At 38.2% G+C, this 16,263-nt stretch overlaps 1 protein-coding gene across 1 annotated transcript; it reads left to right on the plus strand.

Moving 5' to 3' along the window:
* Nucleotides 1-273: 273 nt before the first annotated feature.
* Nucleotides 274-15,646, plus strand: LOC104916820 (macrophage mannose receptor 1-like). The gene is made up of 11 exons (XM_010727838.2): nt 274-448; nt 1,034-1,136; nt 2,560-2,789; nt 5,274-5,439; nt 6,370-6,516; nt 7,662-7,778; nt 8,387-8,560; nt 10,222-10,251; nt 10,782-13,194; nt 14,178-14,576; nt 15,427-15,646. Exons 2-9 carry the CDS (start codon nt 1,049-1,051, stop codon nt 10,991-10,993), a joined length of 1,164 nt encoding a protein of 387 aa, XP_010726140.2. The 5' UTR covers nt 274-448; nt 1,034-1,048; the 3' UTR covers nt 10,994-13,194; nt 14,178-14,576; nt 15,427-15,646.
* The last annotated feature ends 617 nt before the right edge of the window (nt 15,647-16,263 follow it).

Genomic DNA, 16,263 nt, shown 5'->3' on the forward strand with positions numbered 1-16,263 from the left:
GACAAAAATAATCTGTTCCCTGTGGCCTTGGAAAATGTGATAAATAGTAATGTTTGAACTGGCCTCAGAAATTCAAAGTGTACAAATTTCCACCGGAAATGACATACGTAGAGTTGATGCTAACTTTAGGAAGACTTATTAATTCTTTCAAACTCTCTTCTAGCCCTAATTTCTATAATATTTACAAGAGCTCTCTGAGTAACATTTTTATATTAAAAACTGCTTCTTTTATATTTTTAATATATGAAACTACTTCAGTTAAAATACTCATTTTAAAATTTATTTTCTTTTAGCATTTCTCACTTTCCATCTAAAGGATGTCACTGATGAGACTTGGATAGGATTAAATGATAATAATTCATATGTTTGGACAGATGGAAGCCCTTATGATTATGCATGTTGGGCAAGAGGATTCCCTTTGGATAAATACAGTAGAGTTGGCTGGAAGGTATGGGACAATACAGGTAAACAGGAAATAAAATCAGTACATGCATAACTTAGACAGCATCCTCAAACTTAGTGGAAGTTTTAAAAGTTGACCCAGAGATTAATAGTCCTGTTAAGTGCATGTAGATATCTTCATTCCTTTGCAGAAGTTTATAACTGCAGAAAAAGATTGCTGTAGTATATTACAGTTAGAGTTATTAGACCTATTAGATTTTACTGAAAATAATCAGTGTTGTTGTTTCTTACTTCACCTTATTATTCTCCTTGTACAGAGTGAATCCAAATTAAAGATTCAGTAAATTAAGTATAGATTAACATAAACTATAGTAAAATATCTTTTCTGCACTCAAAAAATTTAAGAAACCAGCAACACTTCTTACAGTAATCTGCCAAGGTAGTACTCAAGATATAAACCAAGATACATTTCTCTTCCAAGAAGTAATAAGTAAAACTTTAATAAGTTAAAAAAAAATAAAAATAAAAAAATTGAGAAGAAACCTATGAACATGGCCTCCTTAGACCTTTCTATTTGCTAGATATTTTTCATTTTATCACCTAAAAGTTTCTTTTCTATTTTTTCCCCTAGACTGCCTGTATTGCAATGACGATAAGATCTGTAAATGAAGCAGGGAAGTGGGAGAACGCAGACTGCCGTCACAGCAAAAGCTATATTTGCCAGATGGACAGCAGTAAGTTCTATTTTTCATGGTCTTTGTTGGAAGACTGGTACTGGATAATATGAGCACACAAGTCTTCCACTACAGTTGCCTGCTTGTGTCTACAGAGATTGAGGTGTGAAGAAAGCAAGGCTCCTTTCCTAGCTCAAGAATTCCAGATATGAAGCCTGCTCTGGGATAAGGATTACAGAAAAGTTTGTGTTTTACAGCCCCTCCCTCACAGCTTTCAGGGGAGCTGAATGCACCTGTTCTGCAGACCAGAGGTGCACATACAGGCTGGTTGCCCCACACATAGTGGACTCCTGGGAGGCAGGATCCATCTGATCCTGACAGAAGTGCCCAACACAAGTTAGAGGATCTATGCCTTCAAAATCCTGTTTCTCTCTGTTCACAAAAGGAATGTAGCTGTCTGTGACCTAATTAAGAGGCACAGATATGGATATCTGAATAAGGTTAGTTGGCAAAGGCAAACCCTATCACCAAAACCCCTCACCTACTCCCTTGGATGGATTAATTAAAGTCAGTAAAACTGGTTATGTTGCTCACCATATTTTGAAATGCTTTTGTATCTCAAGACTAAGGATCAGAAGGACAAAAGTTCTTACTGTCTTCATATATCCTCAGGGTGGGAGACATATCCAAAGAACAGCTATGCAGAGTCTGCAGGAAGAGAAACAGGAACTGCTGAGTAGTGAGCCAAGTTCTATGGCTAAAAATACAAGGGGAAGCCACAGCTGGGCCAGCTGCTTCAGGCTGTACCCCATGCAGTGGCAGAAAGATGCACAAGTACATCCCTCATGAGAACACTTTAGGGTGTTCTCAGCACTGTATGAACATGAATGCCCTTTTACTATCCTCAGCACCATCTTTTCTACTTCCATATATACCATTTAAGGTGCAACTACAATTTCTTTTTTTGCTTTATCCTACACTGAAAAGAAGAAGGAGAGTCACAAACTGTTCTTAGAATGAAATTCACCCTTTTTGAAACTCAGAGGACATGGAGATCCTGCTCCATACTTCTGCTTGAGAGGACTTTCACTTGCACTGCAGTTGGGGAATCTAGAGAGAACTGGATAGGGAATAGCTTTGTGACCCATACTCATACCTTTTCAAAAAATCATCAAGGTTGGGAAAGACCACTAGGAGAAAGATCTCCTAGTCCAGTCATCTGGCGGGAGTGTATGTCTGCAGAATCTGCTTCTCCCTAATCCCTGAGTGCTCTGTGTAAATTATAGTTACAAACAATTCTAAGTTACCTTTATTAAATACTTCCTGCATTTTAAATGATAAATGGTTTTATTTAATGCCTGTAACAAAATATCAAAATATCTGTCTAATACACTATGTTAATCATTATTAAGAAGTTATACTGCTTTTTAGGTAGCTAGAAACTACCAGTGTTTTCTCTCCCTCCTCTCCAATCTTTCTGCAGAGCCTGAACTATTCCATTCCACAATTGCTCCAGATTCTGACTTCTTCCGTTATGGTAACAGTAGCTATTTAATCATTCCTTCTAAAATGAGTTGGGAAGAAGCAAGAAAAGCCTGCAGGGAGAAATCTTCAGAGCTTGCCAGCATTTCAGATTATTACAGTAATATATTTCTCCTGCTCCAGGCAGCACAATATGGCAAGCCCTTATGGATTGGACTCAACAGCAATATGGTAAGATTAATAAGTTGATGACTGGTGTGGTTAAATGCTGTTATTTGGTTATATTGTTATTAAAAGAGGGAGACCTGTAGTGTGAATAGGTTTGGGAGCCTAGAAATAGTGGACAACACTCACTTCATTCAGCTTTATCATCTTAAAAATGTTAAACTTCATCCCAGGAGATGGGATGGAGAGGGATGGAAGCCTCCGACAACATTGATCTCTTTACTAGCTGTGTGGGAATCTTGAACACACACGTGTCAAACTGCCTGGTAAATTTTTAGATGACCGCTTTTAGGAGAGATGAATACTACTCAAAGGGACCAACAGGGTCACTAATGATAGAGCCTTGTGATAGTTGGCAGCTGTATTTTTATCACTAATTTTAGATCAAAGGTTTCACAGAGACCCCATATTCCTCCTACTACCTTCCTTGTTACACACATGCAGTCCATAAGGTTAAGAGCAGTAAGAGTAAAATACATACAAACAGATAAAAAACTGCATCCAAAAAAGTGAATAGGATGGTCCAGGTCCATCACTGTCTAGAGAAACACTGGAGTGAGCATTAGCTCTGTAACTGTGTGCCAAAATAAGTTTCAGCTTCTCAGATAAATATGTCATTGCTCAATTCACTTATATTGTCAACATGCTTTTATTGCATCTTTATTTGAGCTAAGTAAACTACATTGATATTAAAGATTAGTTCTCTCATGAGTAATCATTTTCTTCACTTGTCATAGTTTTCACTGATTGTGATTCCACACTGACATATAACTAAGTAAAATGTTTGAATCACAGTATCCCTAGGGAGATCTTGCAATTAATGTTGTGTAATGATAACATTTCTGATTATATGATGCAGTAGCACTAATAAAAGGCCACAGTGTATGAGACAATGCAGCTGTTGCTGAAAAATATATATTTTATGGCCTCTAACAGTGCCTCTCCATACTAGACAGAATCTCAGAAAGTCTGGAGAGGAGTTCTGCAGAGAGGGACCTGGGCGTCCTGGTGGACGACAGGTTGGCCATGAGCCAGCAGTGTGCCCTCGTGGCCAAAAAGGCCAACGGCATTCTGGGGTGCATTAAGAAGAGCGTGTCCAGCAGGTCGAGAGAGGTGATCCTCCTCCTCTACTCTGCCCTGGTAAGGCCTCATCTGGAGTACTGTGTCCAGTTCTGGGCTCCCCAGTACAAAAAAGACAGGGATCTCTTGGAAAGAGTCCAGCGGAGGGCCGCAAAGATGGTGAAGGGCCTGGAGCATCTCCCCTATGAAGAAAGGCTAAGTGAACTGGGTCTGTTTAGCCTTGAGAAAAGACGACTGAGAGGGGACCTGATCCAGGTTTATAAATATCTGAGGTGTGGCGGCCATAACGGTGAGGCCAGTCTCTTTTCAGTGGTACGTGGAGACAGGACGAGGGGAAACGGACATAAGCTGCAGCACAGGAAGTTTCGCATGAATGTGCGTAAGAACTTCTTCACAGTGAGGGTGACGGAGCACTGGAACAGGCTGCCCAGGGAGGTTGTAGAGTCTCCTTCTCTGGAGATATTCAAGTCTCGCCTGGACGCCTACCTGTGCGACCTGGTGTAGGGAACCTGCTTTGGCAGGGGGGTTGGTCTCGATGATCTCTAGAGGTCCCTTCCAACCCCTACAATTCTGTGATTCTGTGATTCTATGTGATTAGTATGTGACTGTGTCACTGAGCTTGACACAGATCTCCACACTTGCAGAACACCACAGGAGACCTCTATCCAAAACAAATGCTGGTGTTTAAGTCCACTTAATATCAAAGCTGGGTGATAAAATAATCATAGAAATGTGTTAGAAAGCTGTTAATAATTATGAACAAGTCTGGCAGGAAGGTATGTGATGATCCAAACATTTGTAAAGAATCTGACCTTGCTCTTGCAGGGTGAAGTTCTGAGGTTTTTCCTGTTCCCCAGGCAGTGACCTTGCCCAAGTTGTGCTGAGCTCAAGAGGAGCTTGTGTATTTGATTTAAAGGCTTCTGCTCCCTTGTGTTTATCTTTCACTCCTAAGAAACTTGTAATTTTCTCAGGTTTTCATGGTGATAGCTGTAGTTTACTCCTGAATGTTTTTCTCAGAGCTGCACTTGAGCTCAGAGTCCTTGTCTGACAGCTACCTTCACATCTCTGATTCCTCCTGATGGTTCTGCAGGCTTTGAGTGTCTTATGGTCACCCTGGTCTTTGTGCTTACCTGCCTCCTCACATCATCCAAGAAGGGACTGTCACCAAGAGAACTTGGAAGCACCATCTAGCCTTCAAAACATCTTCATGGGCTGTTACAGCATTGGAGGCATTCTGCTATGCCTTAAATTTATGCTGCTGTGTTCCGATTTGGTTGATATCTGTGCTTGCACAGATATACTGAATTCTACATCTCAATGCAAAATTTGCATTTGTGTGGAAATCTGCTTATCTGCAATGGAAGATGAGGACGTGGAAAAACTATATTAAAAAGTGTGTTTCAATTCTAGGGTTATGGATACTACAGATGGAGCGATAAACGGAAAATTGATTTTTCTAATTGGCACTATGGAGAACCAAAAGAGAAAATAGCATGTGTCTTCCTAGAGCTTAGTGGGGAATGGAAAACAGCACCTTGTAATGAAAAACACTTTTCTGCCTGCAAAAAATCTGAGGGTAAGTTTGATGTTATTTGGTTTTAAGGCAGAAACCTTGCTGAATCTGCCTTGACTAACCTACATATTTCTAAATATATAATAAGGAATAATACCTTTGTTTTGCAAGAACAATATTTTATTTTGATGAACTCATCATTCAGCAGGAGAATGCTACAAATTAAAATGCTTCTGTCGTACTGTGGGACAGGACCAAACTTTCTGCTTTCTCATTTGTCCTAGATCAAGTGATGTTAGCTTAGTGATGCAGTGTTAATGGAAATTCTGAGTTTCTTTTGAGCTGTTTTTCTGTAGTGTGGCTATAATTTCTTTTCTATACCAAACATTTTCAACTTTCTTTTTAATTAAAAATGTATGTATTCACTGACAGTGTCACTGTTTCACTCTATAACGTCATTGCTTGTGGAAAATGAGGGGCAGCTACATGAAAATTCAGTGAGTTTCTGATCATTCCATGCATTGTCTGCAGTAAAACTATGTAAGAATTATCATCTCAAGGAAAACGTTAGATTAGAAATTTCAGTTGTAACTTATAGTTTAATAGGAATCTCATTTAAAATCAAATTGTTAGGTTTTCTACCTTTTTTTTTTTTTAATCTGCTTTTTACTGTATCTCTTATTTGTATGAAGCTGACACTCATAACAAGTAACTGGAATTTTAAAAAGCTCTGAACACACAGATATCCTTTGAGCAGTCCCAGTTTCATTCAGCTGGTAACACTGAAGATCACAGGTGTACTGTTCAGCTGTGACTGTTCAGTTCTGGTCTTCCTTGTCACTCTCAGCATAGTCACGGGGAATTCTAGCAGTGTGTAGAAGTAGATTGTCACTGCTTTTAAGAATTTTTTTTTTTTAAATCTTGATTTCATATCCAAAGAACTGCAATATTATCTAATCAGTGAAAGCATCCATAATATTTCATTTCTTTCAGATATACTTCCTTCTGATCCTCCACAGGATATTGGAAGATGTCCTCAGTCAGGTCACATAGCTTGGATTCCTTTCCGAAGCTACTGCTATTACTTTAATGCCAATGAAATGAGCTGGGTTCAGTCTGTGACTCAATGCATTCAGTCAGGTAGTAATCGCTTTCATTCGAAGTTGGGATCTCAATCTTGACATAAAAAAAAATAATAATCGCTTTTGGAAAAGTCTTGACAATGTTGCAAAAATCTGTGTATATTAAAAAAAAAAAGACAGTAATGTCTCATGGTGCATCACTGATGCTGTTCACTTACCACTTACGTTGAAATTAAGGCAATTAGTTTCAGTTGGTTTAACAGGTTATTTATTTTTCTTACCAGCTGTGCTTATTCCTGACTCTTTTTTTTTAGTTCATCCATAGAATTTCTATTTTTAGTGAGGTATAAAAATGGATTAACTTATCTCTATCCCTATCTCTACTTTTTCTGTATTTCTCCCTACACAAGAGTAGAAGCAAATACTATAATAGCAATTACTTATTTCTAAGATGTGATGTGTGATCCGAAGGGGATTGCAAGAACTGCTTGAGAGCCCTCACTTCACAAATGGGCTTCCTGGCAGTCTGTAGAGCCAGGTTAGAGCAAGTGCCTGCTTCCCTCCTTTTGTGGGGAGTTTGGTCCTGGCCAAGACCATGAGCTGCTGCTTGGCCATGTGCCACCTGCAGTGCTGAACTGCTTTATACCCAGGTACCTCATCCTTGCTTCAGATGGCTGTGAAGGAGAAAGGGAAGCACTGTTCTGCCCAAAATAACAGGTCCTTTGGTTTCACATCCCATTATATCCTCTTAGCTTTCTTCTCCATTTATAATTTGCCTCCACTGCCAGAAAAATTAATCCTGCAGTTTGAATCGCAAATTTGTTTGCTGAGCACTTTTACCTGCTATGCATCAGCCTGTCAAATCCATTAAGAATAAATAATCACTCATAATATCTATGAAAAATATTATCCAAACACTTGAAAAATATTATGTTGGTTTTTTGCCTGATGTTTCAAAATCACCATTATTTTGTCCTCACCCATCATGCTTTTCATGTCTTTCATTTCAAACAAGGTCTCTGATAGTCTGTGCTGTTCGCCTGTGCTACTTTCTGGTCTCTACATTAACCCTTCCTTACTCCCTGCCATCAGGGAGGGGATTTATTATTAATCTTGCCCTATATCTGAGCCTCTAATTTTGGCTGACTTCTATGTTAGGCAATTCCTCCAACTGTCTTCTCTTTTCTTTCTTATGTGTGATAGGTGGAATGCTGACTTCTGTAGAAGACTTGGCTGAATCCAACTTCCTGGCGGAACATGCAGACTTATACACAAGCAAGACAAGTGGCTTTTGGATAGGATTATACAGAAATATAAATGGTAACTATTCTAATTTCTATATATAATCATAAATAGGATTCATTAAGTACAATAAATGAAAGTATGATTTAGATATATTTTTGCTTTTGATGAACTAATTCTAGGTAAAGACAAAAAATATATTTAAAAATCACTGGTAGTTTGGTATTTTAAACAATATGTGTGACAGTCTGTAGAAAAAAAAAAAACTTTACTTGGCTCCAGTGAAGGATTTTGGATATTGTCTGGACAAAGAGTATATGCCTTCCTGCCAGCACAGCCCTGCCTGGTCTATTCGAAGGAATATTCCCACCTGCTTTCTCTGTGCTCTGGTTGGGAATGTCTTCCAGATTCCAGCCTGTTCCTGACTGGGCAATGTCTGCGCTGCTGGTGTCTGGCTGGAGTTCTGTCAGGCTTCACAAATGGAGAAAATTAAATAATTATACTGAAAAGCAATTACGCTGTTTTTAAGGAGAGAATAAGAGAAAATACATTATAAAACAGCCACAAAATTATGGAAGTAGTATCACTTTATTAGGTAGAGTAAATTAATCAATAGAGGAAAACAAATATTAGTGAAGATCTTTGATGTGTAATGCTTGGTACTGCTAAAACATCTGCAACACCAGGGCAGCTGCTCTGGCAGGACAGCAGTGCGCTGGACTTTGTCAACTGGGGTGAAGCGGAGCCCTTGGAAGAGCAGCGTGAGAATGAGTACTGTGTGCAGCTCTCTGCCTCCTCTGGGTCCTGGAATAGCATCCCTTGCTCCTCCAGAAAGGGGTTTATCTGTAAGACACCAAAGAGTAAGTGACTAATTCAATATATGTTTTTGATGTTTTGGTATTCTGTTAGTAATAGTAACGCGCAATATCTTTATTATAAAAAGCACATGAAAAGTCACATAAAATGGTTTATGGAATTTTCCTTATTGCTTATTTCAACATTCAGAAAAAAAGCGTTACAAACAGAGACCTCATCATGTTTCTCCAGTTTACTCCAGATTACTTCAGATTTTGTCACATTTTGTAATGAATTTTCAGTTCATAACTAAAGAGGATCAATGTTTTCTGTAAAATTGTTAAACTCTTTGTGGCTTTGCTCCCCTCCAATAAACACACACTCCTTCCTTCTAACGTCAAACCTTTGCTATGGAACAAGACTTGTATCAATAATTTGCTTTTCTTCCTCTTTCTGTACTGTTACATGCTGTTCCAGCAACAGATAGATGAAGCAATTCCATTTCAATAACAACAGAACGGAAGCAGAATCCAGAGGATGTATAGTGACCTTTAAAAATAGTAGAAGTGTTTTGGTTAGCATTTATTTTTTAATGTTGTGTTTCTATGTAATTGAGCACCATCTGTTTTGGTCAGGAAGCAGAAATATCAGAATACAGTGAGCCAAGAGCCATATGGTATTTTTGACTTTAACTGTTAATTCCACAGGAGGAAAAAAAAAAAAAGAAGAAGAAAAAACAACAGTACTATTTCCTGCTCTGTTTTGCAAACCCAGGGTTCAGGGTGTTTCCAAGGTTCTTCCCTTTCCCCTAGCAGAGCAGAGCTGCAGCTGGTGAGGAAGGCAGCTGTACACACTGGTAGTGATGGCAGAGTATTTTCAGAAAAGGAAAATTCCTCTTTTGAGGCCATTCCTTGTATTCTTTGAGCAACTAGAGGAAGTCACTGCAGAAAGTTAATTCCTAGTTATCAGCCACAGCAGAAAGCACCCACTCAGCACCTACACTTATTTTGTTGGCTGGGTTTCTTAGTGAATGGCCCTTAAGTGCAATGCCAAAACAATGCCAGCACATATGCCTGCTGCCAGGCTCTCCAGCAGAGTGGTTTATCAGAACAAGCAAACATTCCACTACAGAGAGCTCAGCATCCTTCCAAGAGATGATTTAACAGTTGCTTTTCTCCTGCCCGCCAACAGCCCAGAGCTCAATGTGCACAGTGCTCAGCTCCTCATGCCTGCTGCACTGACACCAGCCCACTCCCACTGGCATCTCTTTCACATGATGCCCTCTTAGCACAGCTGGGAACAACTGCACAGGAAAGCCTGAGCCAATAAATGTGCCTGCAGATGCAAATGGTTGTAGTATGTCAGAATGCGCTGGGTCTCATAGGAACTGCATGCTGTCTGGGAGAGTTGTCAAATATCATCATTAAATGATCAAGCTGTTTTTGGCCTGCTGGCATGCAGACCTAGTAAAGAAGACAAGATGGATCAACCAAAGGAGAGCCTGCCTGACAGAAGGTACCTGTGGATATTGAAAAAGAGGCAAGAAGGCTTAAAATGCAAAACATTGTAGTTTCATTACAGTGAATATCAGGTTAAGATCATTCATGCACTTTCATCTTCATTGATTTAGCAAACATGCTCCTAGGAGAAGCAGTGAACTGCTGAGCATGGAACTGTCTGGATAGAAATGTGCTTTTGACTAAACATCTGTCTTTCTCTTTGACAGCTATTCCTGAAGCAGTTGCAAATGTGAAAGGTAGGCTGTATTTTTTCTTCCCAATAGTTTCAAGGAGATGTGAAAATAAATACTTGCTTCTTAATGAGCGGGCATGTATAATTTACTCAATTTCTATATATTTATTTATGTGGGCTTAATTTACTGTTGCTATTGAATTCACTACCAGCAACACTTAGCAGTACCTGGGAGACACATAGCATCTCAGGAAAAATAAATGCTTATGTAAAATGATCTTCCTCTGTTTTCTTTTTTTTGCATGCTAAAGGAACTGACACAATGACACTATGCTAGATTTTCTAATGTAATTATTATCATGAAAAAGCATATGAGAGTATTTACATCTTAATGACCACAGCTTCTTTACCTAAAAGAGCAGTGGAAGAAGGCCGGAGATGTTGAGATTATCTTCCACTTCCTTCATAAGCTTAGGTTCCTGATTAACACCACAATAACTACGGGGAAAATTAGACCCGTATTTTTTAGAAGTTTGCATATTTATTTATGGATATAAGTAGACCTACTTCTACTTGCTTTATATTTATTTACAGGTGGCCAAAAGGACAACAATCAGAGCACTGTTTGGATACTCCTTATTCTGGTTCTCGTCATTTTAGTAGGCATGGGCATCATGGTTTATTTCTTCTTCAAGATGAAAATCCAGAATGAGGCTGACCAAGCAGCGGGGCAGCACAGCATGCTGCTGGAGTACAGCAGTGCCCCGGCCAGAGAGAACAATGAAAACAATCCTGCCAGCAGCTAAGGAGGAAGTGAACGCAGTGCTGTGTAATGTGATAACACAGCTACTCTATAAATCCAAGCTTGAAAAGTAACCTAGCTAGAACAAACAAATCTTAGTAGAAGTTGCATGTACCAACATACAACTTGAACTAAAGCAGCAATTATTCTTTTTGTATGGGTTGGGCACTATAGAGCATCTGTAAGTGAGATATCTGTTCTTCATTCATGGCTTCAACTTAGATTAGACATACCCTACAACTTTGAATATATTGCATTAACTATGAGACTATAAAGGATCTGTCTATCTGTAAATAAAAGATCTATATCTTATGTAATGGTACTTAAGTGTTGTTGAATTAGCATATGGAGATGTTATCTGATTGGTGATTTAATGTGTCACTAAGCTTGAGAGGCTAACAGGAAGAAACATGAAAACAAGTCATATAACTAAGAAGAAATATAAATAAGCCATAAAATAACATATATGACAAATAAAGCTGTTAGAGTCTATTCCTGTTTTTATTTCGCTTGGCAGCTCATTTTTGGATGTCTTCTCTCATTATCCTTCAGCTCTCTGACTGAGCTGAAGGCAGGACACTGTGTCCATGCCTCTCCTGAGAAAACAGCCCAGCAAGGAGCTGAGCATAGAGCAGTACATTGGCAGCGTGCTGCCTTACAGGATTACTGTGCTGTTTGTTGTCTCTAAAATCCATATGTATGGCTAACTGCAAAATGAAACAAAAAAGATTTCAAGGATTTCTGGGGAAAACAGACCCTTGAAAAGCTCATAAGAACTGTACAAGAGAGGTCATTGGGAAGGAAAGATGCCTATGATATTAGACTCATGGCTGGCAGATGTTGCTGTCAAACGAAAAATATTGTAGAGATCAGGGAATGAAGGGCATTCTGTGCTTGAGATATTTTTACTGAGCCCTGTTCATCTTGCACATTTTTTTCCTTTGTATAAATTACAACATGTACCCATGTTTATCTTTTTTTTAAGTACTGACACTGATTTCAGTCAAGTGCTGCTTGATGGCCAGTGATATACCATAAGCAAACAAAAAAAGTAAACAAATGAATAAAACCCCCATAAATATAACAAATAATGTCATTATAGATCTCATATTTTGATAGCTGATATTGGTAACACACCTCTGTACACTATAAATGGTTTTCTTCTCACATATTAAGTGACGCTTTAGCTGTGCAGAATTTATTATGAATTTGTCTAAATAACAAAGCTGCAAAAAGTATGAGAAATTCTGAAGGCAATTTCTGCTGAATATTTTTCCTTCAAAACAAAGGATTTTATTTTTCCTTACACCATGGCTAAATTTGATTTTCTCTTAGTAAAGAGTTACAGTTCATTTCTTTGAGATTATTTCTCTTTCTTTGTCTCACACTTGGTGCAATAAATGAATTTTTAAGTGTTAAAATACATTCACACTTTATGGATTAAATACTTTTGAAAGGTTGCTTCCTGTATGGAAACTGTTGAGTCACAGCCTGAACCACTGATTGATCACCTGAGACAAGCACTGAGTCAGTCATGGGAGCACAGGTGAAGGCGATTCAACTGTGTGACTGGAAGGGGTGGAGCCTGGCTGCACCTCTCTTAGATCCCCTGACTGCCGCTGGGGATGGATCTCCTTTTGGAGATCCCTCCTTTTACATTTTTCTACTGCTGGTCTAGGACACAGGTGAGCATTTCATTTTTGATTGTCTCTTTCCACCACGATAATCTTTCTAACTAAAAACCTATGAAATACTATTCTAACCGTGCTACTCTTCTAACTGTACATTTGCGTTCTGTACATTTTCAAACTGTTTTGTTGTTAAAATTACTGGTTAACAGAAAGATTTGTGAAGATTTGGCTAATTTGTATTGGCTCTCCTGAGTCAAATTCATGTGAAATTATGGCACTGTATTTTTACTGTTTGTCACTGAAAATGAAGGTTCAGATGCGAAGTGTGAATTCTGTAATTATTTATATATTTGAAAAATATCACGTGACAGGATATTTCCTTATTTAGCATCAAGTTTTTTCTGTCAAACAAAATTCTCTAAAGCTGAGAAGGACCCAGCACCAATTTTTATTTTAACATTTCTACTGCAGCATTAAGCTTATCTCTTTGTGATTAAGAAGAAAGAAATGAAATACTTGACTTCTGCAATCTTAATTTTCTTCTCTTTCATTACTACTGATTTTCTGGCAATTGGTGAGTAGTTGTCTCTTATCTCCTGCAAAAATAGATGTGAAAGTGAGAGGTTTTTGTTCTCTTGCTTTTTTCTCAAGTTCTTAAAGATTTTCTTATGCAGCTATCCTACATGTCATATTCATCCTAACTGGAGTGGTTCTCAAAAGTTTAAGAAATATACAGTTAAAGATATTGGTTCACTTTTAAAATGAAAAGATTAGAATAGGGCAAAGTTAGAAGTTAGGAGTCAGGACAATTCAGCAATAGCTGAAATTTAGTACTCTACGCTGTGCTCTGTAGTAGTTAGATATAATAATTAAAAGATTTAATCCAATTTACAGCTTTCTGCTTAAATGGGTAAGGCAAGAACTATGTCTTAGTTCTTAATTTAGATTTGAAGAAGTGAAATTTTAATAAATTACTAAACTGTTATAAGTTACACTGGACCTTAGGAGAGCTAAAGCATTAAATGCAGATATAATAATAATAAAAAATCATCAGAAGTTCATCAATCAGAAGTTCTTAAGACACTTTCTGTTCTATTCTCTACTCAATATCGACAGTATTCTAATATCCTACCTCATCTTAGGAATTTGCTTTTGTGTTTGGAAGGGTATAATCCCCTATGCAGTTACTGTCTTGGACAAATAGTAGAGGGATGCTACATCTCTGTTCACTGCGGGAATTAAAGACGTGAATACTGAAGGGAAGCCTAGGACAGTCCTTGTAGATGAAACTTCTCTCCCTCGTGAACCAAAACTAGTGGGAGTTATATGAAATTATGAAAAGTAGGCAGTTCTGTTTACAGGCAACTGAGTAACTGCTGTATACGTTGTCAGGTGTACAACTGTGATGCAGATAACCCTAACCAGCAAAACTCCAAGTCATGTGACATGAGTCAGGAGACCAGTGTAGAAACAGCAGCAGGACATTTCCCTTCCTCATAAGCTCCCCTTACTATGTGTATTTGTTCACACGTTAATTCTTATTATTTTCTTTTACAGACAATGAAATATTTTTAATATATAATGAGGATAGTAAGCTGTGCCTAATTGCTCAGAGTTCTCATGCAGTCACAATAGCTGCTTGCAAAAAAAACAGTGAATTACAGAAATTCAGGTGGGTGTCCGACCACCAGGTGATGAGCGTGGCATTTGCACAATGTCTGGGAGTGCACTACAAGCAAGACCAGGCTAAAATTTCTTTGTATCCCTGCAACAAAGAAAGTGAATTCCAAAAATGGGGCTGCAGAAACTCAAGCTTGGTAATCCTTGGAGAGAACTTATTTCTCAGTGTTGGTAAAAGAAAGAAAGATCATGTTGTACTGGACTCAGGATCAGATACAATGAACAAATGGAAGATCTATGGAACCATGGATGACTTGTGTTCTCAAGGCCATAAAGGTAAAGTTTGAAGATTAATCCTGACAGTGTCTTGTGCTCATTTGCCATCACAGGTATGGCCATTTTATTTCTGCTCCCGGTAAACTAACAGCAGCTGCTCCCCTTGAAGCAGTGGTGGACTAGAAGACAATCAGTTCACACAAGTCATATTCCTCCATCCTGAGATATAATGATACTCGGCTTCAGACAGAAGACAGTATATGTGCAAAAAATTGCAGTTTATTTACTTTCAACTTCAAAACAAATGAGTATCTAGCTTATGTTTTGTTATTAGCTCTAAACTAAGCATTTCAGTTTATTTAATTGTCTGGTAGTAAAATACTAGTTTAGGTGTTTTTTGGTTTTTTGTTTGTTTGTTTTCCAATATTAGTAAAATATTATTAATAATGTTGGATAAAAGACAAAAAACTTATAAGAGTAATACTTCGATAGCAAATGTAAACAAATAATTCCATACATGCTACCATTCTGTTCTTCCACAAGATTTCAGATGATTAAAAAATAAAAACAACAAAGAATTAAATACATGACTAATTTATATGGGATGGCAGGAAATTAACATACTTGAAGAAAGAAATAATAATTTTCTAAAAATAGCATTTTATGTGACAAAAACGGTTCCTCTTCATAGTACAAAATTGTCTTATTTCTAGTCGTTACAGATGGTGATCTCATGAGACAATGGTAAATTGCAAGATCTATGCAAAGCTTTTGTGAAAGACTGCTGCTGGCAGTAGGTCTCCAATTAACTAACATAACATGTGGAATACTTTCTCTGCAAAATCTTTGGGGAGTAGTGATGGATAGAGATTCTCTCACCTGTGCTATCATTTGTGTTTTATCCCTGTAGATCTATTTACGCTGCTAGGAAACTCCCATGGAGCTCCATGCACCTTCCCTTTCCAACTGAATGGGAAGTGGTATGCAGGGTGCACAGATGCTGGCCGGTTGGATGGCTTGCTGTGGTGCGCAACGACCCCCAACTTTGACATTGACCACTTGTATGGGTTCTGTCCCATTGGCAGTAAGTCCTAAATGCTGATGTAGGTGCTGTAATGCAACGCTATTAGGTAAATATAGCAATATTGGAGTGATGTTACTAACATGGGAGGAAAACTATGGTAGTTGCATTATTTTACTAAGAAATATCTATGCCATATCGTAATCTTCCTTACAGAAAAATAAAAAAATTCCTGAGGGACTACAGTCAAGCTGGAATTGCTGCGGTATGTCATTAAGTAGCTAACAGCTGGGAGGAGACCAGTAGGCTTTATATGTGGCTGTGTTTAGCTAAAGCATCTGAAAATCGAGAAGCTGTTCAGAGTCTAATTATCCTAATCTCATTGCTACTTGTGATATCAGTTCATGTGATATCATCATTCCAGTTCTGTATCACAAAGTTGATAAACAGTTCATGGGAAGAGGCAGGTTTTTTTTTCTGAAAAGTGAAAAGGAAGAACTGTCTCACAGACCTTACTAGAATGGCCATTGACAGCTTTCTCCTAACTAATGACTTCTCTGTGTCTGCCTCATGATCTAGTGAAAACCATAAGTAAATGTATGTGCATCTGAGAGCAGAATGAAGGGCATTAAAATATGTAGTTACTGAAAATGCTGCCTTAGTCCTTATTTTGCGGTGCTCTACTGTAGACTCACATTTGCCATTTGGTAGTTGGGAGAAATCCGA

This window comes from Meleagris gallopavo, unplaced genomic scaffold (assembly GCF_000146605.3).
Source record: "Meleagris gallopavo isolate NT-WF06-2002-E0010 breed Aviagen turkey brand Nicholas breeding stock unplaced genomic scaffold, Turkey_5.1 ChrUn_random_7180001948769, whole genome shotgun sequence".
NCBI classification, from domain to species: domain Eukaryota; kingdom Metazoa; phylum Chordata; class Aves; order Galliformes; family Phasianidae; genus Meleagris; species Meleagris gallopavo.